Genomic DNA, 27,668 nt, shown 5'->3' with positions numbered 1-27,668 from the left:
CTTATATAGTACATGTGTGCCCGCGACTTCGCTTTCATTTACGGTGTAATTCACACCGTTTAACTATATGGAAATTGTAGAACATATTTTTTTATTTTAAAATAAATAATTTCATAAATTTAATTTGTATAAATTTTGGTTTGTAATTAATTAGGAAAGATGGCGTTTGTCAACACACATACAGTACATCTATTCTATAATAAAACAGTAGTTTTTTTCTGTCTGTCTGTCTGTTTGTACGCGGTGTTCCACAAAACTACTATACGAATTTTAATGGGGTTTTCAAGTTAACTTGAGCGTAGCAGAGAAAGAAATATAAGCTTTATTTCATCAAAATCGACTCAAGGAAAGAAGAGAAATCTTAATTTTGACATACAACATAATCAATATAAGAAGCCATTAAGTTTTGCTGTTGTAAGGAACTAAGTAGAGAGTTAGAAAAAAATAAAGATCCTGACAGTTTGTAGTGTCGCCATATTTGTTTCAACTTTCAATACCCTTTTTGTATATTACAATTTAAATTGCAGAAAAAAAATCATGTTTCATAGACACATAAATAGTGAGTGTGTGTCATTTCTCTATGTCCACGAGGTCTCGCCGCTTCAATTTTCTCCTTGGGACGAACCCGTCCACTTAGTTAAATTAAATAAACAGCTTTTATCGTTGAATGATTTATTTCATGAAAATCTGCTCTCATAAAGACACTAATGAATCACCAACATGTTCGATAAAAATTTGTGATATGGCGAAAGTGTTACAAGATTGCTCTCTAATCGTTTGGGATGAATGCACGATGGTGAATAAAAAAGCAGTTGAAGCTGTGGACAGGACACTACGGGACATTAGGCACGATGAAAGGTCAATGGGGAATGTCACACTACTCTTTTCAGGAGATTTTCGGCAAACTCTGCCAGTTGAAAGTCGAGGGACTAAAGCCGATGAAATAAAAGCTTCACTGAAGAATTCTTACCTTTGGCCTCAAATAAAAAAAAACTGCAATTAACAATTAACATGAGAGCACAGCTGGGTGGTAATTTTGATGCGCAAGAATTTTCCGGTGTTCTATTAAACGTTGGAGAACGTGCCCTCCCCGAGCAACAAGGTCAGGTGACGCTTCCAGAAATACTTGGCAGAGTCGTATCTTCGGAAGACGAACTCATACGTTCGGTATTCGGGAATCTGTCAAACATACAACATCAGGAACATACGTGGTTATGTGAACGTGCCATACTCACTCCAAGAAATGACCAAGCTGCTGCAATCAATGAAAATTTTTTTAACGAATTGAATGATGCTGAAGCGGTTTATACATCGTTTAACAGCGTCCTTAATCAGGACGACGCCACTAATTATCCAGTTGAGTTTTTGAGTTCTCTCACTGCAAGTGGTCTTCCTGTTCACAAAATTGTTCTCAAAGTCGGTGTTCCAATAATGCTTCATAGGAACATTACTCCCCCAAAATTGTGCAATGAAACCCGACTTAAAGTAACTGCTCTACAACGAAATATAATCGAAGCTGAGTTTCTTACTGGATGTGGCTCAGGTGAAATTGTTTTCATACCACACATACCTATCATCCCGAATAACTTCCCGTTCGGGTTCAAGCGTACACAGTTTCCAATAGCAGTTTCTTTCGCGATGACAATAAATAAGTCTCAGGGTCAGAGCCTTAAGGCAGCTGGTGTAGACTTAAGGTCTGATTGTTTTTCCCACGGCCAGATGTATGTGGCTTGCTCGCGGATCAGTAATGCAGACAATCTTTACATTCTAGCTCAAGACGGGAAAACAGTAAATGTGGTTTACAAAGAAATTTTATGAAGTGTCTTCCCGACATTACATTTGAAAGTAGAAACATATTTACCCAAAATTTAGGTAGTAACATATATTTATTGCAAAGACTGAAATAAAGGTGAGAAAAATTATCATTTGTGAACATAAGAAAACTACTACAACTGTATCAAATGTTATGTTATAATGTTTAAATTTCTAAATGGAGCAAGATAATACAAAATTTCATGCGGAAAAAGTCGTGGGCAGCAGATACGTATAGTTATAGGTGTGGGGCTATGCATGCTGATTTTTAATATATTGCATGGATGCGAACATGTAAGAATAATCTATCTATCTTACTATAATAAAACAGTAGTTCTTTTTCTGTATGTCTGTCGGTTTGTACGCGGTGTTCTACACAACTACTATACGAATTTTAATGGGGTCTTGCGTATAACAGTCATTACTTAATTATTTGCCTTCAATGCAGTTACCTTATTTCACGTCCAGCGAAGCGGGCGGGTTCGGCTAGTTAACAATAGAAGGCAATGAAGTTATACTCCGCGTCGTAATGATGTACGGAAATAACAATTTGTAAAATAATTATCATATATTCTAAACAGTTTGAGATATCAAAATACAGCAAGGAGTATATTAATCCAGGGGATGATATATGAAACAAGTTTTAATTTCAAGTTAATATTTGTGTGCAGTTATTGACGTGACAACGTCTAATAAATCAATGACCGCCGGCTGCACGCACGAAAAAGTGTCCCGTTACGCACATTGTTCCGTTACGCTGTGTCCCGTTACGCTCATTGTACACTTGCGCTGCATCTATCTCTCTTTCACTCGATTGGCCTATGCGTCCGAGGAGAAGAAAGACAGCGGCAGCACACAACTTACATCTACGCGTGAACTGTTTCGTCGACTGGTTATAAAGTGAAGTGAAAAGTTAATGTGGTTTTCATTGCTTATTACAACAATTTCGGCAATAAAGATTAATTATTCTTGCATTTAAAAAATCTGATTACTAGTATAATTTCAAGTATTTGTTCTTTTATTATTAAAATAAAAATGATCCAATTTTATTCATAAAAGTATGCAATCATTTCATCAATGTTTAGTTATGACGTTGTCACGTTAAACTATCGTCCGTAAACCGACTTTACAGACAACCAATTTTTTTTAGTTAAATAATTGCGTACACAGAGAGAACATTTATTACATTATATTTGGTTTAGTTATCTAATTTCCTGATAGGAAATTTTTTTTAGTGTGTAATAATTTGATAATCACAGACAGACACATGGATTTTATTTATTTTTGTTTATAATAGAGAATGTTACCTGGTATGTCGGCACGTATGCGTGAGTGATGCCGTTTATCTCGCGCTGTGGATTCGGGTCCTCGAGAAAACGAGACAGCTCCAGGGAAGCCGGCTTCTAAAACAATCGAAAAAGAATTAAGCGTGAGTCTTTCATTATTAGCCAGTAATCTGTAACATCTCACACCGGTAATGAGCAATGAACGTGTTCTCATGTCGCAAATAAACTTACAATACGAAAATCGAACACAAAGTTTAACGTTGGCCTAGAATATTTAAAATAATGTCGTGCGTGATAAAGATACGCAAACTGTGTTTCAAACTACATTACTGCACGCGAATCACAAATGGTTTTCGCACACGCCGCTAGAATTCCCTGCCGGAGCAGTTAGTCGACTAAACAACCATTCCGTTTGCAGACCGAAATCTTAAAAAAAAAAAATTACTAAACCCAGGCTTTGTACCTAATTTTAGACAAGAAATCTTATTAAAATACCGTCCATCTTGTTAGAATTCATTATAGGTTAATACTATAAAGTTTTCCTTTGGATTTGTGAACTTTTGTTCGTGTCATCCACAACAGATGACAGCACCGTGGTTACACATTTCAGTTCCATGCGACTTCTGTTACATTCACGCAATCACTCCTGCCAAATGCCATATACCGAGAGCTTAGATGTTACACATAATTGTTTTACATATATATTTTAATATTTTTATATGTCTATGAAAACCGAATTATTTTTTATTATTTTTGGTAGATTTTATGAGTGTTCTCCAGTCTTGAAAAAAAGATAAACTGCTCCATAACAGCACTTTTTCAATAAAATAAATTTAGAACTGCTGTGATCAAATGTGTGCATTCGTAAATTTTATTCCCGTTAATGAAGCTCGCCGATTTCTCAGTAATGTTTACTGCTTGTGTAAAGATTTTCACTATAATGCGCGCCTTATTTACTACGGGCATGAGAGGTAGCTACAACAGCACACATTTTCCCCGTTATCAGTAGTTCTTGTTTTTCTACGCCGTGTTTAATTACTTCATGGGCTTGGTTACACCCTCTCCCCGCCAACTCAACCACGTGCAGGCCAGTAATTGACGTAAGCACGCTATTTCCTCGTGACACTCAGGCTAGCAGATATCCAGTACCTTTAAACTGATGATAAAGATTGCTAAATTATCATTCATATTTATTTACCAACTGGTTTTTACAGATCTGCTCCGATTTTTAATATGTTTCTTTTTCCAAACATGAACTTAGGTTTTTCCTCACCTCCAAGCAGTTAAAGCTTATAGGCTTCAGATAAAGCTTGTGGCGTGTAACTTATCCCAAATTTCATTGTGTAACCATTCCCCAAGAGTCACTTGCAAAGCATTATTAAATGAAGTTGGCTACAAACACTGTTGATAGGTGAATTTTGGCAGAAAGTTACGTAGATCGTTGGTACAACTGTTTAAAAATGTCAATTTTGAAACCAGTTACATGACACAAACTATTTTTATTTTATTGTCCTATTTGAAGTGGCGAAGTTAACGCGTGCCACCTTCTTTTACTCTTAACCACATACATCTGTACTAAGTATGTGAATGCGAGATTAGCTTAAAATTTATAGCCACGCAAAATGAAAAATACTTAAAAATACAATAAAATACAAACTAAATAACAAATCACCGACAAATATAAATACGCACAAAGATAAACATAATTTACATAAATGTAAAAAAATATTAACTATAAATTCAAACAGTTTTTTAACGACAAAAAACATTAAAATGAAATCCAGCCAAGACGTAAACAATTTAAGAAAAAACACTTATACTTTTTCTTATAATAAATCATACATGCAATTCAAATCTCATAGCTGCCATATGCACGACGAGAGGACTGCACGCCAGTTCACAGCCTTCTGCTTAGAGGAGATACCGCGCTATAAGCACCAGCGAGCATCGCACAATGACATAAAATTTTGAAATCAAATCTATTTCGTATAATATGGTGAAAATTAACTTGGCAATTATATAATAAATAAGCTTTAACCAGCATTATCCTGACAAGTGCATGGCTATATGTCTAATATATTACATTAAAAATGGTTAACTTAACAAGCGAAAGTTTTAAACTAAACAAGCATTTCAAAAAATTGTTTTAGTTACATAATTAGGTAAATGTATGTGTTAAGACTCCATTTACGATGGCATTTCGTAGTTAATATGATCAGTTTAACTTGATTTTACATTGTTATGTTTTGCAATTTTGGTGGTCCGTCTTGGTTTTATTGATATGTTTCCACCACTTATTTATTTGTATTTATTTGCACGGTTTTTGCCCAAATTTTATCACAAATATTTTTGTTTAGCTTTGCTCAGATCTCTGTAATCAGAATGCTTTGTTTGAATAGCAAATCACTAACAGATAAATGGAAGACATAATTTTTAGTCTAGGAAACTATATACAGGTAACTGTTTTCAGTGTGAAGGTGCAATAAGTTTTCTAGGATTAATACGACCGCAATATGTTGTGTCCACAGCAGGAGTTTATTAAGCCTTTAAAGTGTCAGAAATTTCCCTGGATATTTATAACGCACTTTATTTCTGCTCTGAATGTCTGCAATTAGGGTTTTAACTTAAATCTGGATTTAATTAAACCAACCACGGAACGCAGACAGTGATGAATTGTTTTAACTCACAGCTAGTTGGTAAATTGTTAGAAATTACATTATGTTTACAGACTTTTCAACGAAAAATGGACCTGTAATGAATGAAGGGTTCTTTTTAGTTCGTGATAACTATATCTTCGTATAAACTACGCCGAATTACTGTTTCCGAGTTTATTGTTGCGTCGTGAACAAGTTAAAAAAATGCCGATCGAAGAAAGAAGAATGTGTTTATTGTGAACATTTGAAGTTTTTTATGGTTTTATTACAGCTCCAAAATGATTAACGTGAGGTCCATGGTAAGAGGTACGGAAAATTCTCCGATTAATTTAGTCGCAAGCTAGACTGCAAACCTTCATACTCTTACAGAATGTTCATGATTAGACTAGAAATATTAGCCGTGTAACCGACCAACCCTTAACTCCATTCGACATTCTGAACACGTGTTGTTAACGGCTCGAGTCGGTATAAATCTTCTCAATGTGCTGTGTGGTAGTCGGGTGCACACTGGCATACGGTGCGAGGGATTCTGGGTTCGAGTCCCGGGTAAGGCATGGTTGTACATTTGTAAACGTTCAAATGTGTCATCGATTTGTCAAAGTCAATAAAACTGTCGAACTATAAGGAATAATAAGTCAATAAAGGGGGGATGTTTGGCTGGTTGGTGATGAATAAAAAAAACTGACTGGGCCTTAAACCATTATCTTATTTTCTGGGCGTGCAGGTAGTTTACGTGCAACTTAAAACGTTCCATGCTTTTTCGTGAATTAAAAAAAAATTGTATTTTTCTTAGTTGATATTGTTGCGAAAGTAATGTGTATTTCGGTTAATAAATTATATGCACATTTATTTCCTACAGAAAGCTATCTTTAGTTCTGTAAAATAATTTTTAAATTTTAAGTTGTGTTTCATAATTATAATTCAATATTTTACAGCATATAGCATAACGTTACTCTTGCTGAGGTATAGCAATATGTACTGATATCAAAATTTCCTCGCTTTTTCGTCGTCGTATTTTGACCCTTTTGAGAAAGGTAGAGTATGAGAATTATCGTTATATGTATATTTTCCTTATTGGAAATACTTACGCTAAGGGGTTCGTGCCCGAGTAGTTTCTAGAAACGATTACAGAGTCAGTCGGTAGACAGGAAAAGACAATTAATTCTAACTTTTGAAGAGCAAAACTTTTTACTTTAGAATTTGATTAAAAAGTGATGAAAATATACTCCAGCTGTTGGTTAGAGACTTAAATTATGAAAATATCTTAATATGACACAACTAAAAGTACAAAAAAAATATTTGTAAAACATTTCACCCCCTAGAATCCGTTGGAACTTGAGGGGAAACTAAATGCAATGTGTTTGTGTATTTCCGTTTTTGACACATCGTGGTATAACAATGATTCTGATTCAAAATAAAGGTACAGAATTTTTAAAAACTACAACCGCTTGTAGTCATATTTGACCAAATAAAGTGTTCTTGTGGGACAGTCGGAGAGCATGTTTCTGGAGCCTGAAAATAGGTTTGGTTAATGTTGCGAAGGCTTGCCTCTGCGGGTTTACCACAGCTTCGCGTTCCTGCGCGATACGCGCTGGGCCCTGGTTTCCCACGAGATCGTAAACAATTAAAACAAAAAGAAAGAAAAAAGAAGAGGCGCTGTGCGGGCAGGCTCCGACAACACTCATTAGCAGTTTGTCATTGGCTGGCGCAGATACGATCAGCCGAGCTCAGCGAGGGTAGGCACGCTAGCGCCAGCCGAGAGAGAGAGAGAGAGAGAGAGAGAGAGAGAGAGAGAGAGAGTTGCTGTGATCAGAGGGAACAACAAGAACAAACGAACTTCCTCCAAGGCAAGGCAAGGCAAAGGCTTCAGTTGTCTAGTAGCGCAATAACCTAGGCGCTAGAACTTTAATTTAACTAGCTAAGTTATTAAAAAAACATTCTAATCTTCTTTTAAATTTCATATTTAATAGCAGTCACATTATAATCGCAAAAATTTTCGTCAAAATATTAAAAACAATTAAAAAGAATGGTACAACAAAGGAGGTAGATGTTTTGAAATAAATGTTAGCGTAAGACCGTTAGTGACTGTTTCGTTTTACTGTGGAAGATTTGTAACTGAACTTAACTGTATCCATGCCAATGCCAACACTCATGAAATGTAGGCCTCTAGCAGCAGTGACAATCGCAGGATAAATAAAAATTTTGCTTGTTTTAGATTTATAGGTGCTCTCGCGTGATTTTCTCATGCAATATATGTTCCTCAGATTTTAACTGTTTCTTACAATTATGAAAGTTCAAGTTACGTCTTAACACGTAATTCAAAACACATAGTTCAGATGCTGTAGTGGCGTGACTATTGCTGTTAAGTCTTTGTTTGACATTAAGAACGAGTTTCTATAAATATAGGTTTGAGAACAGGAACAACTTAATCAAGTATTGAACTTATTGACAATTTTGAACTTCACATGTTTCTTCAAAATGCTGTTGGGATTTACTGTCGAAGCAATATTAAAAATACGTCTCTTCTCGGTGGGTTTTTGATGCTCAAACACCGTCAGCTACAAACCTGCCTCCGTCACCGCTAGCCCCTCTTCTTTATGTTTTACTCCGACTGGTAAAGCTTCCTAACTGTGTCGTTGTTCCCTGGGCAAACAGTTTTATGACGAAGCTACTTACCAAGCTAGTCGGAGTTTCTTCGGGCAGCGTGACGGCAGATAGGCGAGGTTCTGACGGTGTAGCTTCGGGCGGCAGCAACTCCCCGCCTCGGTGGTCGACTCGGAGCTGTCTCTCCTCCCCTCGGCAAATTGGGGACCTTATATACGCTGAAACTTGAGGAATAAAGCATAGGAGACTGTTCTGGGCCTACATGACCGTAAATGTCGCACAGGCGATGTCCGGTTCAAAGCCCGCCACACGAAGTCCGCCGAGCACTTCCGAGCGGCTCCGATGTTTGATGCACAGCGCGCGGCAATCCCTGTTCACCGGGTAGAATCGGGCGCGCGCTTAGGCGCCGCGTAGACGTCATCATGTACGTAGTGCGGGAGCACACGTAACAATTGTACAAGTAATCTAGAAAACAATATCGTAAAGAACCCACGTTGCTTTAATAGATAACAAGTCATTAAATATATTCCTCTAGAATTTAGTATTGAATAGTTTTTCTTTTCTTCTCCTGATGGTCTCTGTGTATCACTTCATTACTAGTTTTTTTTTAATAACTTTTAATCATATTATTATTAGTAAAAGTTGATCGTTACTTAAATTTATTTTTTATTAATCCACAGTAATGAAAAGAGTTTTCGGAGCCTGACAGTTAAATGCGAGTATTAACTTTTAGTTAGTTTTCCGTGTAATACAAATAAACATTTATGCCGTCTATGAATGGTAGTAAAATCATTACGGTTCAATATCCCGTTAGGTTTGAAGAAATATTAAAACTGTAAGCTACTGCCACCATTAATATGGTGACTGAAACGTCAAAAAATTTTTCATCCTTGGTGCTTTTTACGACTCACAAGTCTAGTTAATTTTGTCAGTGGCCCTGAAAGTTTATGGACCTTACTAAATATTCATATTCACTACCAATTTATAACTTAGTAATGTAAGCCTACTGTAGGCTTTGTGTTAGTTCCGCCCCAAATAGTTAACCTTCGGGTATTAATCCTCATAGACATCTAACCGATTCTATCGCTACTGAACCTATCATTCACTATCGTGATAGCTACTTTCATCGAGAAATCTGAACTGTTAACCAGTATCCACAACTTCGTTCTCGCCTAATTCCTTCATATCATTGGTACCGCTGCGAGCATAATGTCTGTGTAATGAAACTAGTATCAAATTTGACAATTTTCAAAAGTAGTTTCACTGGTGGACAGTTCTCAATTTTCACGTTTGCAAACAAGGACAAATTGTTTACAAGCACCGTTGATAGAAAAATAAGTGGTAGAATGATACCTAGCGCCATTCACAAAAAATGTTTCTAGACCAACTGTGTTAAAACTTTGTGCCATTCTCTGTGTTTCGTTATTTTAGGTACATGTCTACTGACATCTAATGTGGAAGCAAACGCGTTCTGAATGGCCCGGGCCAAATTGGGAAATGGCTTATCTTGCAGACGACCGTCAATTACAAGCGAACAATCCGTAGCGCTGGCATACCTTGTTAAAGTCTAATGAGCAATTAGTAGTGGCATGCAGATTTCGCGAAACGATTTCGAGACTAGATGAAAGTTAAAACACTGTAGAACCGTCTGTGTTTCGTGATTGGGTGAGTTTCTCTTAGGTACATATCGATTGTAACAACACCAATCACAGTGATTCAGTGCGGAAGTAAACGCGGCCTGAGTGGCTCGCTCAAACAAGGCAACGACTTCTCTCGCAGAAGTCCGCCAATAAAAAGGAAGAATGCGCTGGAGCGGGTGAACCTTGTTGCAGTCTAATAAGTGTTCAGATCTTTTCGCGAAAAATACCTGCCCCTAGCGATGAGAATTTTTCGCGAAAAACACATGCACCTATTAATAGTAATTTTTTGAACTATTAAATTTGTGACTCAGCTGCTCTTGGCTCCCGAGGTAGTTGGTCGGTTCTTGCTCCAAATCCCACGCCACATTTCTAATAACCGATAAAGCACTAGCGGGCTTACCCATGTAGGACCCCGTGTAACTTACAAGGTTCGGGTGGTATTTTCTTGCGTAATCGGGTCCCCTTCTCCTGGAAAGCCTTTCGGGCCATTTAGGCGCCGGAGCGCAGGATCACTGGTAGCGGCGCCGCAGAACTCAGTTCCAGCGAAGCCGGCTCGCCGGCGCGCCAATTGCCACCCCGCGCGTCGTTACCGGGGATCGATCAGGGCGCGAGGATTTGCCTTTTCACCCCCTCGCGTCCAGGAACTACCCTCCCCGCCTTCTGTTCCGGCCCTTAGCAACGCGCTGCTTCCTCGCCGTGGACACTTTTTGACTTTTTCATGCATCCTTACTCACTGCCAAATGATAAATATATCATGAAGAGCCTTGATACTCTTCGCTGTAAACTAGACAAAAAAATTTTTTCCCAACTTTTTGCCAATATTTTGTTTTTGCAAATCTACAGACAAAACTGCTTCAATTGTGCAATGAATTCCGTGGAATATCAATAACTAAAGATTAAGCTGAGTAAAAATAATTTTAGCTGTTTAAAAAATTAACAAGAAAATTTTTTGTTACAACTAAGTTTCCAAAAATGTTTTTTTGTTAATGTTTCTTTTTTTCACAGTATTTCTATGTTAACTTTTTTTTTTTTTGCTGCAAGAAAAAAAGTAACACTCTTTACCGAAATGGGTTAGTTCCATTAAGCCAAAACAAACTTTTCAGTATTATTACCAGTTGCATATCTGTGCAAGAGAAAATGTTCTCTTATTTATACTGTACTTCGATAATCAAATTGTTTTAGTTTTTTGGAACAAGAAAGTGTGTGAAAAACCAAAAAGCCCCATAGAATGGTCTGGGCTATTTTAACAGATATTTCAAACAAGTCTTTATATCCTGCTGGGTTTTCATTTCAGCACAAACTTTGTTTGGAGTTCTTTAAAAAAGAAGAGTTTTCATTTCAACAAAAATATTCTTTTCATAACACTTAGACGACGTTGTAAAATTTAGTTTAATGTTAGTGCTACTTGTTATTAAAATAAATTAAAAGCCATGGGCAATCTTTATTGGTAAAAGACATAATTCATGTAATACTTTTGTTACTTTTTTGTATTTATAAACTGCATTATGATAGTATCATTATGATAAAAAAATTAAGCAAATACTTGCACATTTAAATATATTATTTCGATATTTAGTTTGAAATTAGTTTCCATGTTTGAAACTTTGCACGGTTAATTATGAATTTATTGAATGCAATGTATAAAAACCATAACCTGAACATTTCTAGTACGTTAAATTTGATTTAGAAAACAGAAGCAGAGATTTATATGCAGATTTTGTTAATCAAAATATGAAGAAACATGAAATGCAAGAATTTATATTTGTTACAAAACTACAATGAAGCATTATTATCTCACTTGCCTTTGATAGGTCTGCGTATATAATAGTAAAATATTTGGCTACAATGTACTATATAAACTGTCAAAAAATGCACTGTGTGCAGCTGTTTTTATTAACACCGAACTTAAATTATTGTTAGGATGGAGCAAGACGGCGCGCCGTGGCGAGACATCGGACTCGCATCCCAGAGGACCTGGGGTCTGCTGTCCCTGATCTGGGACTCCCAGTGGTGTCTCGGTACCACCCTTAGGTACTTAAGGCCTAACCGATCCCTACCCCAGATACCTGGAGGCTGTGTTCTTGAGATTGTTTGTTTCTGAAGACTGCGTTTTCGGCGAAGCGCTAGCTCAAGTAAATAGTAAAATAGTGAGGTTTTTTTGTCCTGTATCATATCTTCAGCCAAGTGTGAAGTCAGGTAGATAATATTTTTTTTTATATCATGATGCATCTCATTGACCAACTTAACATGACTGAAAAATGGCTCCATTTATGGCTACTAAATAAGCAAAACTAGAGGGTAGCCTTTTCTTGTAAAACGTATTAGAACATGACAAGAAGTAGTAGTGTAAAGAAGAACCTTTTAAATGTGGCAATTTTTATCTAAAAATTTTAGGACTTTAAAATCACTTGATGAGTCTCCGATAGTTTATTAATGAGTTTTCAGGTTTTTTTTAATTTTTCGGGAAAGTCCTTTGGACTTACTCTATTTCATATAGGCCTACCTCTCACAGCAATAGAACACTTAGAATATTACATATACATTGTGAGTCTGGATTCTCCCTGGCAACTTAGGCTGCAGGGTCATCGCGACAGAATAGGATGAAAACATCTACATAGATTATGGTATTAGGTGCTTCTCAAGGATGGTATAAGACTTAGAAGTTGGGGCTGAACAACAATTATTTTTGTAAATATTGAATAAATTATTTAAGATAGATCACTGAGCGTCTAAATGATGTTTGTACGGAAGAAGTTCCGCAACCGCCGTGAATTTTGTCGCCGTAGAAAAATGATTTCATTTCGATATTATTCACAATAATTTTTTTTTGTTCAGCCCCAACTTCAAAGTATACCAGCCTTGGGAAATACTAAACGTCATAAGTCGTTCATGTTTTCAACATATTTTGTCACGATGAACGGGGAGTCAAAGTTTGACAGTCGATTTCAGATTCACTCTGTGTGTTCTTAGAGATTCGCCCCCCCCCCCCCTTTACCACCAAACCACCTTAATTCAATCCTTTGAATAATGACTATGCCTATGTTACAGCTAACTTGTAAGAATGAAATATAAAATAGAGTAATAACAATTGTCACTGTAGACGTATCTCAGTGGCTCCTAGCACGATGTGTTAAGGCCCCACACACGATCAGTCCAGCTCCCAGTTTGGACTGCTCAGCCCGACAGTTTGGACTGAACTGAAGCCTTCGCCGCACACGATCAGTCTTGTGGTTGCTGTTGCTGTTGGATGAATCGTTTCATCGTAGAATAATTGAGAATGTTAAGGATATGCACACCCTTAAATGATTTCAAATTGTTTGTTAACCGTATGGATATTATCTAAACTTTTTTCATACACAAATTTTGATACAAACAACCATTGCTGCAAAGGGTGAAATATACAGTGGTTAAAGGGCAAAAAAAACACATTTATAACTCTCTTATTTGGTAAGCTATAAAATCTGACACGATTAATTGTGAAAATCTTAAAAATTATCCAAAATATTAGTGTGAAAGAATTTTTGATAAAACGAACCATTACTGCAAGGGTTTAAAAAAAAAACAAGCGCTTGGAATAAAAAAAAAAGATAATTAAAAATTACTAACCATGTACATATAATGTCCGTTATTATGTTATACTTTCTAAAAAAAAAATTTAAACGTTTGTCTTAAGGTAATTCTTATGTAACGAACCATTTTTGCAATGGGTGTGAAAAACAAAAGTTGAAAGAAAAAAATCATAACGTTTTTAGTATGTAAGCTATGAAAACCGTTATAATTTATTGTAAAGTTTCTAAGTATTATCTAAAACCTTTGGCTGGAATAATTTGTGATAAATAGAACTTTACTTTAAAAACAGTGTTTAAATAAAAAAATTCAAAACTTTTTTAGTAGTAAATTTTAAACCATCTTAACTTTATCTCAAACCTTGGTCCAAAAGAAATTTTTACGCAAGGGATGAAAATTAGTACTTGAATGTAAAAAAATTCAGAACTACCTTAGAAGGCATACTATGAAATTCTTTCTTTGCTATTTAATGCTGAATGCATTAAGTTAAAACACAATCGAAACTTTTTTCGCTCCATGAAATATGAAAAAAATGTCTTATCGATAATTTTGGAAAATAGGATGTAATGTAATTAAGTTATTTAAATCCATTAGTTTACGGAAGTTTCCATAAAATTTCCGGAAGAAATAGTTATTTAGAAATCTATCTACGCCTGTAGGCTGTGCCCAAAGGGATTTCTGACCCTTGATCCGGGGCTACTGGACTCTACTGTACAGTCGTGTCACTCACAAGGGACAGATTAGTGAATTTTTCTGTCATAATATTTGAAATACTGAACGAGATTAATGTGGCATGTGTGTGTGAAGCACACAGTCCAAAATAAAAGGAATAAATATCAATAAGATTGCTATCCTCCCGCCATGTAGCTGTTAAATGAATGATGATTTATCAAACATATCAGCGTACAGCAGCAAGCTCGGAGGCCGTAATAAGTCATAATGTCCATGATGGGATGGGCACTGTCAAAGAAATTAATTCAAAACTCAGCAGGCATAATTATTCTAAAAGGGGGAAATAACATTGAAATATAACCCACGTATCCGCCATTTCTTTCTTTCAATGTTCCTTTCACATTTCACCATCCCTCGTTACCACTAATGACTCCGATATATGCAAGATATGAAGTTGTCATTCTTAATTAAAATTTTTTCTTCTTTCCAGGAATTATTATTTTTTTGAAAGAAAATAATGGTAATGGTAATTACAATTTGAGAATGGTTTCAAAAAGTTGATTATTGTCGATATACATATACATATATATATATATATATATATATATATATGTGTGTGTGTGTGTGTGTGTTTGTGTGTCGTTCACTGAAGTAATAAGAGCTATATGACAGATATTATTACTGTTTTGTAACAATCACGTGTAGACCATTGCATAATATTAAAATGATAACGTTCATATTGTTAATATCCTATCATAATTAGCTGCGAATTGAAATAATCGAATATTACTATGTACATAAGTTCTGACATATATCAGGACCTGAAGTTTTACCAACAATTGTATTTTACAAAAAAAAAAAAAACAGTTAAAAATCAAAAATCATGAAAAAAAAAAACAGTAAAAAGAATGTGCCAAGTGTATTTTTATCCTTAGCAACTATATTTTATGCGCATTGCAAAAATGATAAGGCAATTAAATTAAGATGAATCTAAGTAACAGTATTTTGTTACTAAATATGTACTAATATTAAAATTTTGTGGGTGAAACGCTTTTCATTTCACTAAACATATTAAGCACGGCATATTATAAAAAAAATTGGAAAACATTTGACACATTTTTTTTTTTTGCATTTATATAGCGTTCTCTCACGTTTTACCAGTTAAAAGAATAAAGTATTTAATTCTTAATGAAACGAAATCAGATCCTTCAGAGATATTACGTCCTGCGCCAACTGAGACAACGACGCTACCTTTAAGGCGATTTTAATAACTACTCGTCGGCGAAAAATTAACTTCGCTTCTGTGTAATCCTGCATTCAGTCTAAGTGATTTTCGATCACAAACGAGGAAATAGTTTCTTCCTTCGCAAGTGGGTTTACTGTGAGAAGCTATGTTTATTTTTTAATCACGTTGCTTTAAAACTATTTTTTTAAGTTATTCTTTTTTATGTGCGTTACGTGTGAAATTTTAGTTGTCAACGGAAATTCAATGACGGAAATCTAAATGACGAAGTTTTAAGCACTCCCGCGTTCGTGCTATACCCACGTGCTGAAGTAGTCTGATAACCGACCACGTGTGATGGCATTAATGTATATAAATATTCGCTTACGGGAATATCGGGAACGTACCAATTTGATCGTGGTACAAAATAAATCTTTGCTTTTCAAAACTAATCTGGAATAAATTTTATTAAGTTTTTTAGTCACAAAAAAAATTAATTGCAAATTTTCAAATAATTTATTATTCTTATATCAAATAATGAATAACCTGAAAAATTCCAGATCAACTCTGTCGCATGTATTTAGCTCTACGGTTAAGTGCGTCGTTTCGAAATTCGAGTTCTTACTTTCGATTCCCGCCATTCGAGGAACTACAAATTTTTTTTCCTTAGAGTTTAGGATTTATTTAATAATTGTTAATGTAATTTAAAATACATAATACATTGTTTGGTTTGCTTATTTTGCACTAGGTATGATTAAACATTTGGTTTTTACATACCGTAAAATTATATGTTAAAAATACGATCGTAGTAATTGATTAGGAATAGAGGTTTAAAAATATGGCTACTTATAAAAAGTTACTTTTTGTTTTTTTATTCCGAGCTTGATGAAATTATGCATACTTGACCTTCAAAACAATGGAAATGTCTCACTGCATACATGATAGTTCTAAAAACCACCCTCAATGCCCTATAGCTATGCGGTACTTCTTGTTGACATTTTGCTCGACTGAAGTTCAATTTTAGAGAAATATTACCGTCTGCATCTGATTTAGAATAAAGAAGAAGATCACTGCTTACATAAAATTTTGCAAAAGAAAACAAAAATTACCATCACCCTTCCCCACCTCATAAAATTGAATATTTGTGCTTCTGAATGAAATTTGGCCCGACTAACGAATGAAGTAAAATGAAATTTACTCTCTTAATTTGTATGAATACATTTTTCACTGTACACATGAGTTTTCGAAAAACCACCCAATTCACCATTCCCACTCCTTAAGGCAAAATGTTGGTACTTATTCATAACGTTTGACAAAATTCAAGAAAATTACTATATACAACTGATTTATAAAAGAGTCAGTAAAATCACTTTGTACATAAGATTAAAAAAACACTCTGTCCTTCATTATCACTCCTTAAAAACATTTTGGTACTTTTGATAAAATTTTGCACTCTTTACATTAAAAATAAGACAAAAATTACGGTTTACATATAATTAAAAAAAAAAGTCTTTCCTCCACCCACAGCAGTTAAAATATCCCAATTCAATCCCGGGGCAATGCCGGGGAACTTCAGCTTATCTGCATATGTAGCATATTATGCATATGCTCGATATGTTTATTTTCGCTGTAAATATGTTTATGTTAAAAAGTTATGTAAACATTTTTTTTATAATTTGTTGAACTAATTAGTTTTAAAATAGGTTATAATTATTAAACCTAAATTAGAATAATAATAACGCGCGTACTAGTACATGCGCAATTTATTATGTTTAATATTAAGCAAAACCATTTCAAAAAATTTTTCTTTAAATAATTTCTTACTTAAATATTTATTGAGACTTCAACGACGTATCAAAACACAGAAATGTAAAGTGGTTGTGAAAAAAAAATTATAGTACATCAGAAATGACATGAAGTTAATTAAAACTGATTTTTTTAAATAACTAACGTCAGAAATCAACAACACAGGATTACCGAAGGTCTTCCACATTTTATTTTATAATTTAAAACATTTGGATACCGCCTCCATGTCCCTCAGGACATCAGCACAATAAACCCGTCAAACGAAATAAGATAATAATTGTGTCATTGTTTGATACCTAAAATACATCCATATTTACTCTTTCACAAAATCTTTCATTTCACTGTATCGAATACATCACTAGTTTTCAATTCAATAATTGCTAAGCAAGCTATGGACTCTCTAAATTTCCCTTTGCTACTTCTGGGAGTATTAAAGCATTCATTCTTATAAATTTATAATCGGAATATCTTAGCTTTTTTGCCGACTGGGGAGTCTTGAAAATCATGCGTACTTCGCAATGATTTAGACACTCACACGAACCTCTTATGTTTGTTATAAGAGACGAAGTTCTACTCAACTATGAAATTATTTTCTTCTTGACTTCTGGGTTAGTTGTGCTTCTGTATAATTGATAGTTTTCCCAAAGTTTTGGCCCCCGCCTTGCTGAAGTCTTGAAGATGACAGCAAACAGGCACGCTGAATCGTCGGTCCGTTAAGTTGACGGGGCCTCTAGAGATGCGAGTGGGAAAGTTTTAAGTTTCCTGGAACAATATGCCGAATTTATTACCAGAATTTTTTTTTATTACAGACATAAATTTACACAATTTAAGATAACTTGACATACTTATACAACAATTTTATTTTCGGCAGATTGGAAGGTACAGATAAAACATTTTCTTTGTATCTAAAATATTAGTTTAGCCAATAAGTTGTAAAGAAAAAACAAATGTGTGTTATATTATGTTCTGTTTGTATATAAAAAAAAAGTTGATAATAGTTTTTTTTTCTTTTGTTTGTGGGATTTGTATTTGTTTCTCGTTGTAAAAGTATCCGTTTCTGCAAAAAAAAACTTTCTCGGAAAACTAACATCTCTAGTGCTCTCAGGCCGGAAGACAAGAAGGCGTCAGTGGTTCTGGCCACGAGAGCCCACGGGAGTCGAGATGAGGAGTGATGTACCAGGGGGTGCAACTCCTCGTCTCGTCAGCAGGCGGCGGCAAGGCAGAGTTCCCGCTCTGCCTTGCCGCGTGACATCCAGCAGACGTGTTTGCCGACCCGCTGATTGCGTGACCCTGGGAAGAAGGAAAGACGCCAGAACCCCCGCCCCTCCTCCTACTAGTGGCAGGGTCGATTTTTTTTCTTTTTCGAAAGGAGGAGGTTAGAAAGCGATGGCGCCGGAAAAAGGAGGAAGGGGGAAAGGGGGAAAGGGGGTCCGACGAGGCGCCGCAGAAATCTTTACGTGCTGGAACATTTCCAAGCCGTCAGAGGCAGTGTCCCCCACCCCCCCCCCCCTCACTCCGCCGTACACCCCTGTAACAACCCCAGCCCCCGTCCAACCAACCCCTTTAGACGTTACGCGGGCGACTCGTGGAACTCAAATTGCGTCCTCTCCCCCCACTCCCCTCCACCAACCACCCCCCTGCTGTCACTCGGGTAGTCTCATCACGCAGAGGGAATGAAGGGGAAGGAAGTGGGGTGATCGGGCGTGCTACCCCCCGAGGGGCTGGAGGAAGGCAGAGCAAGGAGGAAAGAACCGGAGGAAAAGGCCACGGTTTAAGTTCCGCGGGAGAGGGTCGTCTTGCCCCCTACTCCAAGGCCCGGGGCACTGGCGCCACCGCCGGACTGCGTCAAAAGTGACGTGACGGCGCCCGCAAATTGCAGCATCCACGCTCCCATCTCTCTCTGCGCCGGGGGGAACCACGGAGCATGCTTTGCTCCCGCCATCGCCCGCGGTCTTACCGTCGCTGCGACTCCTCTTCGTTTCCTCGCACACCGAGTCGGAGTTTGTTTAGGCTCCGTCTCGTGCGCCGACTTTGGTTTGAATGATGCTCGTGTAGCTTTTATAAAAACTATATTTTTAAGCGGTCTACTAAATGTACTAAATGTTATTTGTGAGCTTCAGACTCACTCAGGGTCATAACTATAACGACTCGCGGGAATTGTTTACTTGGTTGAAGTATATTTGAAGTTTTTTTAAAAATAATAACGCGTCATAATGTTTTATTCATTTTGGTGCTTTTTGCACACCTTTACGATGGGATTCTTTATTTTAAAATATTTTTCTTCTCATTTTTGTGTTTTTCTCTGCTATTGTTTTTTTTTTCTGCTTTGTGTCGTTTTTACTATGCAAAAATTTCCTTTTAGCGCTAATGACCTCTTTTTCGACGTGCCAAACCAAAATTATTTAATTTATTCATAGCAAGAATTTAGATTCTAGAAGTAGGTACATTCGTTATTTTGTAAACAGCACTTTTTAATTTTATGTATGAAATAAAAATAGCGTATGGTTTTTCAACATTTAATCAAAGTAATAAAGTTCTTATCGTTAAAATAATCACAGGTGCTACTGTGTCTCCATGTGTCATTTTTCCATCCTCTTCTTACCAATACTACCCTCAAATATTTTATAACCACATGTGATGTTCACAAATTTACTAAGCTTGTAGGTGCGCGCCTCACAATTTTTATCATCGACATATTTTATTTATTACGGCGTGTCTGGTTAGTGTAAAAAACCTATTTAACATCTAAACAAAACTTAGGGCTAAATTGTTTATAAATTAACTAAAAATTAATAATTCCAAGTATTTTATACTATTTTTTTCACACATTTATATTATTCCTGCACAACTTGCCAGTCATTTATTTTTAACTTTAAAATGTATCATACTCTGAAACGAATATAGTCATTACTTGCAAGTAAAAATGTTATAACAGATGCCTAAATTGAGAACATACTGTCTATTAATTGTCTAAATTGGCGTTGAAACTATTTTAAAATAAAATCCTTAAATGTGGGATATTTGAACGTTTCCAAAGATTCTACCAAAGAAACGCAAACAGTATTAACTCCTGATCTGAGGTAACTCGAGCTTTCTGAACTTTGTCGCGATAAAACAAAATGCACCCGCTTTGGGGGATGGGGGGGGGGGATTCCTGTGTGCGGCCGTCGGTCGCCAAGGCGAAATCGTGTAGGTTGGTTAGTAGCGTGGGACTCACACTCACTTGAGAAGCCCCTAACACACTAACACACCGTCAGACCAGACCGTCAGACACGACACATCGACTAGACGGGTGGAGGTTCGATGTAGTCTGCACTCCCTCTCCAGACCAGACCGGCGAGATGGGAATGACACGAATCCATCCCCTCCATCGTCCACCTGAAGTGAACCTTCTGTATGCATTTCACAATTTTCAATAATTTTTTTTAACTCTTTAAAATATCCATTGTTGTGGTAGGTAGAGTCACTGTGGATAACATCCTACAATTACTCGCAGGCTTCATGCCAACTTTCTCTATTTGAATAGAGGCGTCAATTTTCGTGACCCACAATCATTGGCACTTCCTATAATACTTCAATAGCTGGGTGCACACATCCTTGTATACGGGTACCATCAAAAGTTTAAGATTACCAGTAGACTTAAGATGATAATGTTTTGGTTACAACCTTCTGATATAATTTACGTAATAATTCTAATAACTTGATAATAAATCAATTATTAAATAACTAAATAGTAATTAATTCCTAATTATTTGGGGAAATCAACTAAATAATTCCTAATAATTCGAGAAATTAACTGCTAAACAAAACCTAATTTAAAGTTTGTAAAAAAGTTATTATATTATAAGTTATGTTATTTAATGTATTTGAATTTAGGATGAATATGTGTATTAAGACAAACCTGTATGTTGTAAAAACAAACACCTGTCTTAAGAATACAGTGATTTGTTTTAAAAATTGTAATTAAAATAGCATTTGAGGAAAATCTCTTTTTTGAATTTTATAAAATTTTCTAGTTTGGCGTAAAAAATTATTAAACAGTATTTTTAAAAACATTTATTGTGGTTAGGTAGTACTTTCTTTCGGTACTTTAGAATAAAATATGGTCATATTGAATTTTCTTATGATGTTAACATTTTCGTTTGATCTTTAGATCGTTTATGGCGGATGCGTAGTGTATTCAACAAACATCTAATAACAACTAAAGTATGTTCTTCGAAAAATTCTTGTAACGGGGAATATTGGCTTGAAACAATTTCATGGTCATACGCTATTGCTGTTTTTCATTGTATGTAATACAGGGAAAAAAAACCTCCAAAATGCACAACAAAAATTAGTACACATATACGCGCAGAACATCGCAATTTTAGTCAATAACGGTACAGATTGAGTATTGGTTCGTTTCCCTTGTGCTTATACATAGCCTACTCATTGATGATGTCCATTCGTGAGTTTTAAAATAGAATTCAAACAAACAATAACGTATGACCATGAAGTGGTCTTAAATTAACTTAAATGTCGTCGGGACGTTCGTGGCGACCACCCAATGATACCTAGTCCCAAAGAAGGGTGGGGCGGCCCATAGGTGGAGCGCTTATCCGAACAGGCAGACCACTCCGAAAGAATAGGGGCGTGACTGGTGTGGCGGTAGTCAGGAATGACAAGTACAGCGCTCGCTGGTGCTTCTAGCGCGATATCGCCTCTAAGCGCAAGGCTGTGAACTGGCACGCAGTCTTCTCGTCGTGCATAGGGCAACCATGATATCGGAGCGTTAACAATAACATTTTATGGAGGGGAAAATGAAGGTACAGGTGTAATGCAAGTCCCTAGAGTGCTTTCCAGGACCTGTACATGGGTGTTTCATGCCAAAAATGTATTTTGAAAACACGCGTTTCTCTAAAAAAAATCCAGTCTGAAAACGAAATACCTCAACAGAACACTCATCCGTCTTAGAGTATTCTTAATTGCTACTCGTAAACAGACACCACTTGGATGAGTTTCCGAATCGTATGGTTCTTCCGAAGTTGTGCACACCGTGTGTGTTCCCGGGTGGGCGGAGACCTTGAAGAGAATAGGCCTTCCACTGAACGTTCACGATGAAGCTCCGGGCTCCATAACCGTAGTAGCGGCATCCCTGCAGTGGCTGGTAATTGTTGCCAATCTCTCGGTGGTGTGCTCAAGCTGCGGACCAGATGTTCCTGCGGTCGAGGGTCGGCCGGTTGACTGCTGTCCGAGTGATACAAACAATTCCAGCAGCTTCTGCCACTAACGAGCAAGGCCCATCAGCGGAGAACGTTCCTCCTAATTGGATTTCTTCTTCCCTCTCTCCAAACAAACAAAAAAAAAAAAATTAGCCCGACATGTGGGAGATCAGTCGCAGAAACGCAGAAACGCTACCAAACAAAAAAAAAAGTTATTTTGATGCGTCTCCAAATGTCCTTGTAGAGCAAACAAAAAAAAATGACTAGCAATTATTATTGGTCACGCTGAGAACGTGCGTAATAATTTTTGTGGTAAAGTTCACGAAAGATTTAAAGATTATTTAAAACAACATAATTCTTTCCAGATGTCACCAATATCTACAGTGCTCTCTACATTAAAAATAAAAGTTTCTCTTAAAATGGAAAATACGTAAATTAAAAAAAATCAATATTAGGTGTTTTTGCTAGTGTTAAATTTATTAAATCGTTCATAAAACTAAAATATATGTTGATTCCATTCGTTTGCAACAATTTTCTTTACATAATTTTTCTAAGCTTATTTACATTTTCAAGTTTTAACAACAAAATTGCTGGACGACGTAGGAAAGAAATTATCGAAAGGTTTTAAATATGGCATAATATAACCACTTCTCTTTTATTATTATTTCTATGTTTAGTTAAATCACTGGATGAAATCCAAATAAAAATTAATACAAAATAATATTTATTTAAAAGAATTGGTTCTTCCATTAAAAATTTTTTTCGTTCACTCGTCCGTCACTACATATTGCAACTATACGTCATGAAGTACTCGTGAGCATAACTCTACAGACTACTGTTCATATGTACTCAATCTAAGATCACACTGCCATTGGGTACTCAAGGTCATTCTGCCCTTGTTATACTAAACTCAGTCATGCTGTTCTCAACTGTAAAGGCTTGCTGCTCTTGTATACTTAACTAGAGGTCATGCTTTTCTCTAGTACTTTAATAAAAGTTATGCTTACATTTACACCCAACTCAAGGAAATGCTGCCCTCATGTCCTCAACTCAAGGTTACGCTGCCCTTGTATACCTAACTCTAGAACATGCTCTCTTCGTGTTCTCAAATCAGGTTCATGCTGCTCTTGTGTACTCACGTCATGCCACCCTTATGAAGCCAACTACAGTTCATGCTGTCCTTGTGTACACAGTTGAAGATCATGCCACCCTTATGTAGCCAACTCAAGGTCATGCTGACCTTTTGTACACAATTGATGATCATGCCACCCTTGTGTAGCCAAATCAAGGTCATTCTTTTCTTGAGTACTCAGTTGAAGATCATGCGACTTTTGGGTATCCAACTCAAGGTCATGCTGTTCTTGTGTGCTCAGTTGAAGATCATGCCAACCTTTTATATCCACTTCAAGGTCATGCTGTTCCCGTGTGCTCAGTTAAAGATCATGACACTTTTGGGTATCCAACTCAAGGTCATTCTGTCTCCGTTTATTCCATTGAAGATCATGCCAACTTTGGGTATCCAACTCAAGGTCAAGTTGTCCTTGTGTATACAGTTGAATACCATGCCACCCTTGTGTAGCCAAATCAAGGTCATTCTTTTCTTGAGTACTCAGTTGAAGATCATGCGACTTTTGGTTATCCAACTCAAGGTCAAGTTGTCCTTGTGTACACAGTTGAAGATCATGCCACACTTGTGTATCCAACTCAAGGTCGTGCCGTCCTCGTGTACAGAGTTGAGTATCCGCGCCGCCCTTGTTGCAGCTTGCCAAGGTGCGGGCTGCCCCCCGCAGGCCCCGAACCGGCCGCAGGAAGCCCAGGCCCTGGCGGCGGCCGCTCGTGAACCGCACCGGGGTGCAGCCGAGCTGCTGCCTGGTGGCGGAGTTCAGCACCAGGGTGGACGAGGTGGGCCGCAGCACGGGCACCGCGGCCGCTGTCCAGCAGGTCAGAGCACAGGCCACAACACTCACGTGGACAATCCGACCACAGTGCTCCTTACACGACCTTCACTACCAGAAACGGTTATAAACATCAAGGAGAATCCGTTGTTACCCAATCGCGTTTAAACCCCGTCTACAATAGCAATACCCCAAATTGATTGGTCCACGCGACCCTCTGGCGTCATGGATGTTGTGGATAGTGGCCCGAATATCCCTGGTCAGAATACATTGGTCAACTTCAACCTTTTTTTTCTCCTTCGGTTTGTGTCCTTTTTTAGCGTAGAAGCAGAACACTTGATATTGTCTTTTTTCCAGTTACTTTTATGGTCACTTTTATAACCATGGGTAAAACAGAAGGTATAGCAGAAATAAAACATCGTGTGGGGTTGGGTGGGTTTTAGTTCCTTACCAGTAGATGTATTTTTTGCTCAAGTTCCAAAAGCGCACATTAGCACACTGGTTATTCGTCGGCTACGTTTGAGTGGCAGTCGTGGAAATGCGGTCGTTTTCCGAAACCCTACCTTTACACTCTCTAAACTCTATTTCCAGGCTGCTTTATATAACTGACCGCAGATCGTTACACGGGTAAGTTGTCGGCTGGGGATCCTGATAATAGCCTCCATCTGAAAGTTTGTTCAGGAACACATAGTTTGACCCAGAGGTAAAAACTCTTTTGCATACCAAATACCAAAATATTATCTTTGAAAGATTTGTGCAATGGGAGTGCAAGACTTGATGTAGGCTTTTGGACATACGCCATTGCTTAGCACATGTATGTCTGCAGAAGAAAACTACAAAAAAAACACAAATGACAAAAACACAAAATAAGCAAAAATTGCTGTTGTCAGGATTTAACGCCACACAATATTCCACAACAGGAATATGGTCAACAAACAAAGAAAAAACAAAAAAAAAATAAACTAACAGAATGAAAAAAAAACCACAAATGATGACAGCACAAAAATTCCGAACCCAAAAAAATTCAACACAACAGTTGAAACGAGACAAAAACACAACAAAACGAAAAGACGAAACACAATAGTTTTCCAAAAAAAAAAAAAAAAAAAAGAGAGACATACATGTGCTAAGCAATGGCGTATGTCCAAAAGCCTACATCAAGTCAAATACCATCAAAATGTTGAGTGTTTTTGGATTTTGCGCTTCCGCGTCGGGTACTTACTCTTAATCATGACGCATTTGCTGATAAGCGTTATTAAATATGCCTACTTGGTGTGGAGTAGTTACCTATTTTAAAATACAGGCTAAACTCACTACCACACGAAAGAAACTTACAATTATATAAATCACCAGCATTTGTTTATATGGTAGTTTTACGTGACGGCACCTTTTCTCCTGTTTCGAGGAGGGAAATGTACATGTTTCATTACGGCCTGTCCCCATCGGCCTTCCCCTCCCCCCACCCCCTTGTTAAGGGACTTGACTGCACTCTGGCTGCTCAAGAAGACACTTGCATCGCGGCAACGCGAACAGCAACCAGACACGCACTTTCGTTGCTGCTATGGTTACAAAAAATCCTGGGATCCACGTATGTTTACGGATTTTAGCAAATTTTCTGGTTGCTTAGAACCTGAACTCACAACAATCATCTTGGAGAAATGACAAAACCTTTAACTAATTGAACGCGTCTACAACAGCAAACATACATTCACGTGATTTTTTTTTACACTGTTTAGAACATAACACAGAAATCTGAAGTAGCTATGTGACATAGTTCATGCGGAAATCCAGTTTTCTGAAACTATGAAAAAATCCTTAATATATATTAGGCACCATCTTTGTTCAAAATTCCTTTAATTTACTGTTAAAAATATCAGTGAAGTAAAAGACTGTAAAAACATGAGTCACCATTCAAGTACATGTAACACCAAGATTCTACTTGCCCAATAAATAAAGATATATAAACACACATCTGAACACTTATATATCATGGATAAATGGCGAAGAAGGGTGGACTATGTCACAATCATATTGCATTTTTGTTATCTTACTCCAAATAACCAAATATGTTTTAAAACAGTGAGTTGTTAAAAGTTTATTTGTTATTCAAAACTATTTAATTTTCGAAGAGTATACTTAGTATTCCACAGTGAAATAAAGTGGTTACTGATAATGCTATAAGATTAAGCATAAATGGTTTACATGCTTTTTCGCAAAACCATAATTTTTTTAAAGACATGGTGAGGAATATTTTCTTTCTTTATCCCAGAGTTGCGTTGACATATATTAATTAAAACACACGGAAATACCCGCAAAAACTCGAAAACTGGAAACTACTTTAATATAAAACCAAACTAAAATATAAGTTATAGTTTAGTAAGCAGGTGACAGTTATTATTCTAATGCCCTTTTTACTAAAAATAATCACTCAAAATATTTTATGTCCATTTCGTCTTTTAGTGTGCTTCTTTCATACCACTTTTATAAACCACTTAATCTAAAATCAGTTACATTTACCACGTATTTAGTGATCATTAATTTTATTACTATTGAATGAAAAGTCTGCTGAAGTTATTAATGATTAAATTATGTTATATTTATTATTATGTCTTTGAGGAGATACAATGACAACATTCGTGGTGCATTCATTATTACGACCACAAATTTGTAAAATCATCCATTGATTGTTTATAGTTACAAGTTACTGAAAAAAAAAATTAAATTTTAAAGTTACACTATTAATTCGTACACCACCACTCACCACGAATACACAAGTATCACACATAGCGAGTCCCATTGGTTTTTTTAATGGCGTGTTTGGCTTCAAAGATTGTAAATATATATTTGAATTTGGATTCGCTGTAATTTATTTAAATCTTTACCCAAAACTGATTCATAATTAAGCTTCAGATACTATATTCAAAAGTCAAGAAGTGAAAAGAATTAGTTCCCAAATTAATGGTGAGCTTGTGGCTGTGTCATGGACACGGCCGTGTGTTGTACGTGAATACGTGTCCGTAACAGGTAATATTTTCTATACAAAATATAAAATACGCTATTTTATGTATGTTATAATCATGTTTTTATTTTATTTTAACACCATATATATTAACTGTAACTTTTTTACACTAATGTTTCATAAGTGCAATCGATAGATTTTGACGAGAGCTGACGATTGAAATTCAAACGAACGCCGTAGCTTCTCCGAGTCAAAAGTTATACTAAATGGAAATCTCGAAACGCAGCAAAATGACCTCAAAATGGCGGCGCTTTCCCCCTCCGCCGTGCGCGATGCGTCACAGTCCTCAC

The 27,668-nt window shown here is 36.6% G+C and overlaps 1 protein-coding gene across 1 annotated transcript in view; it reads left to right on the top strand.

Moving 5' to 3' along the window:
- The window catches only part of LOC134534530 (protein O-mannosyl-transferase TMTC1-like), a 489,863-nt gene that overhangs the window by 456,368 nt on the left and 5,827 nt on the right, over positions 1 to 27,668 (top strand). The window contains exon 15 of the mRNA XM_063373013.1: positions 24,226 to 24,405. Within this exon, the coding sequence (XP_063229083.1) occupies positions 24,226 to 24,405 (180 nt within the window). The remainder of the gene's footprint in view (positions 1 to 24,225; positions 24,406 to 27,668) is intronic.

Source organism: Bacillus rossius, chromosome 7 (genome assembly GCF_032445375.1).
Source record: "Bacillus rossius redtenbacheri isolate Brsri chromosome 7, Brsri_v3, whole genome shotgun sequence".
NCBI classification, from domain to species: domain Eukaryota; kingdom Metazoa; phylum Arthropoda; class Insecta; order Phasmatodea; family Bacillidae; genus Bacillus; species Bacillus rossius.
Note: the sequence above shows the minus strand (reverse complement) of the source record. Positions and strands in the feature narration are given on the sequence as shown.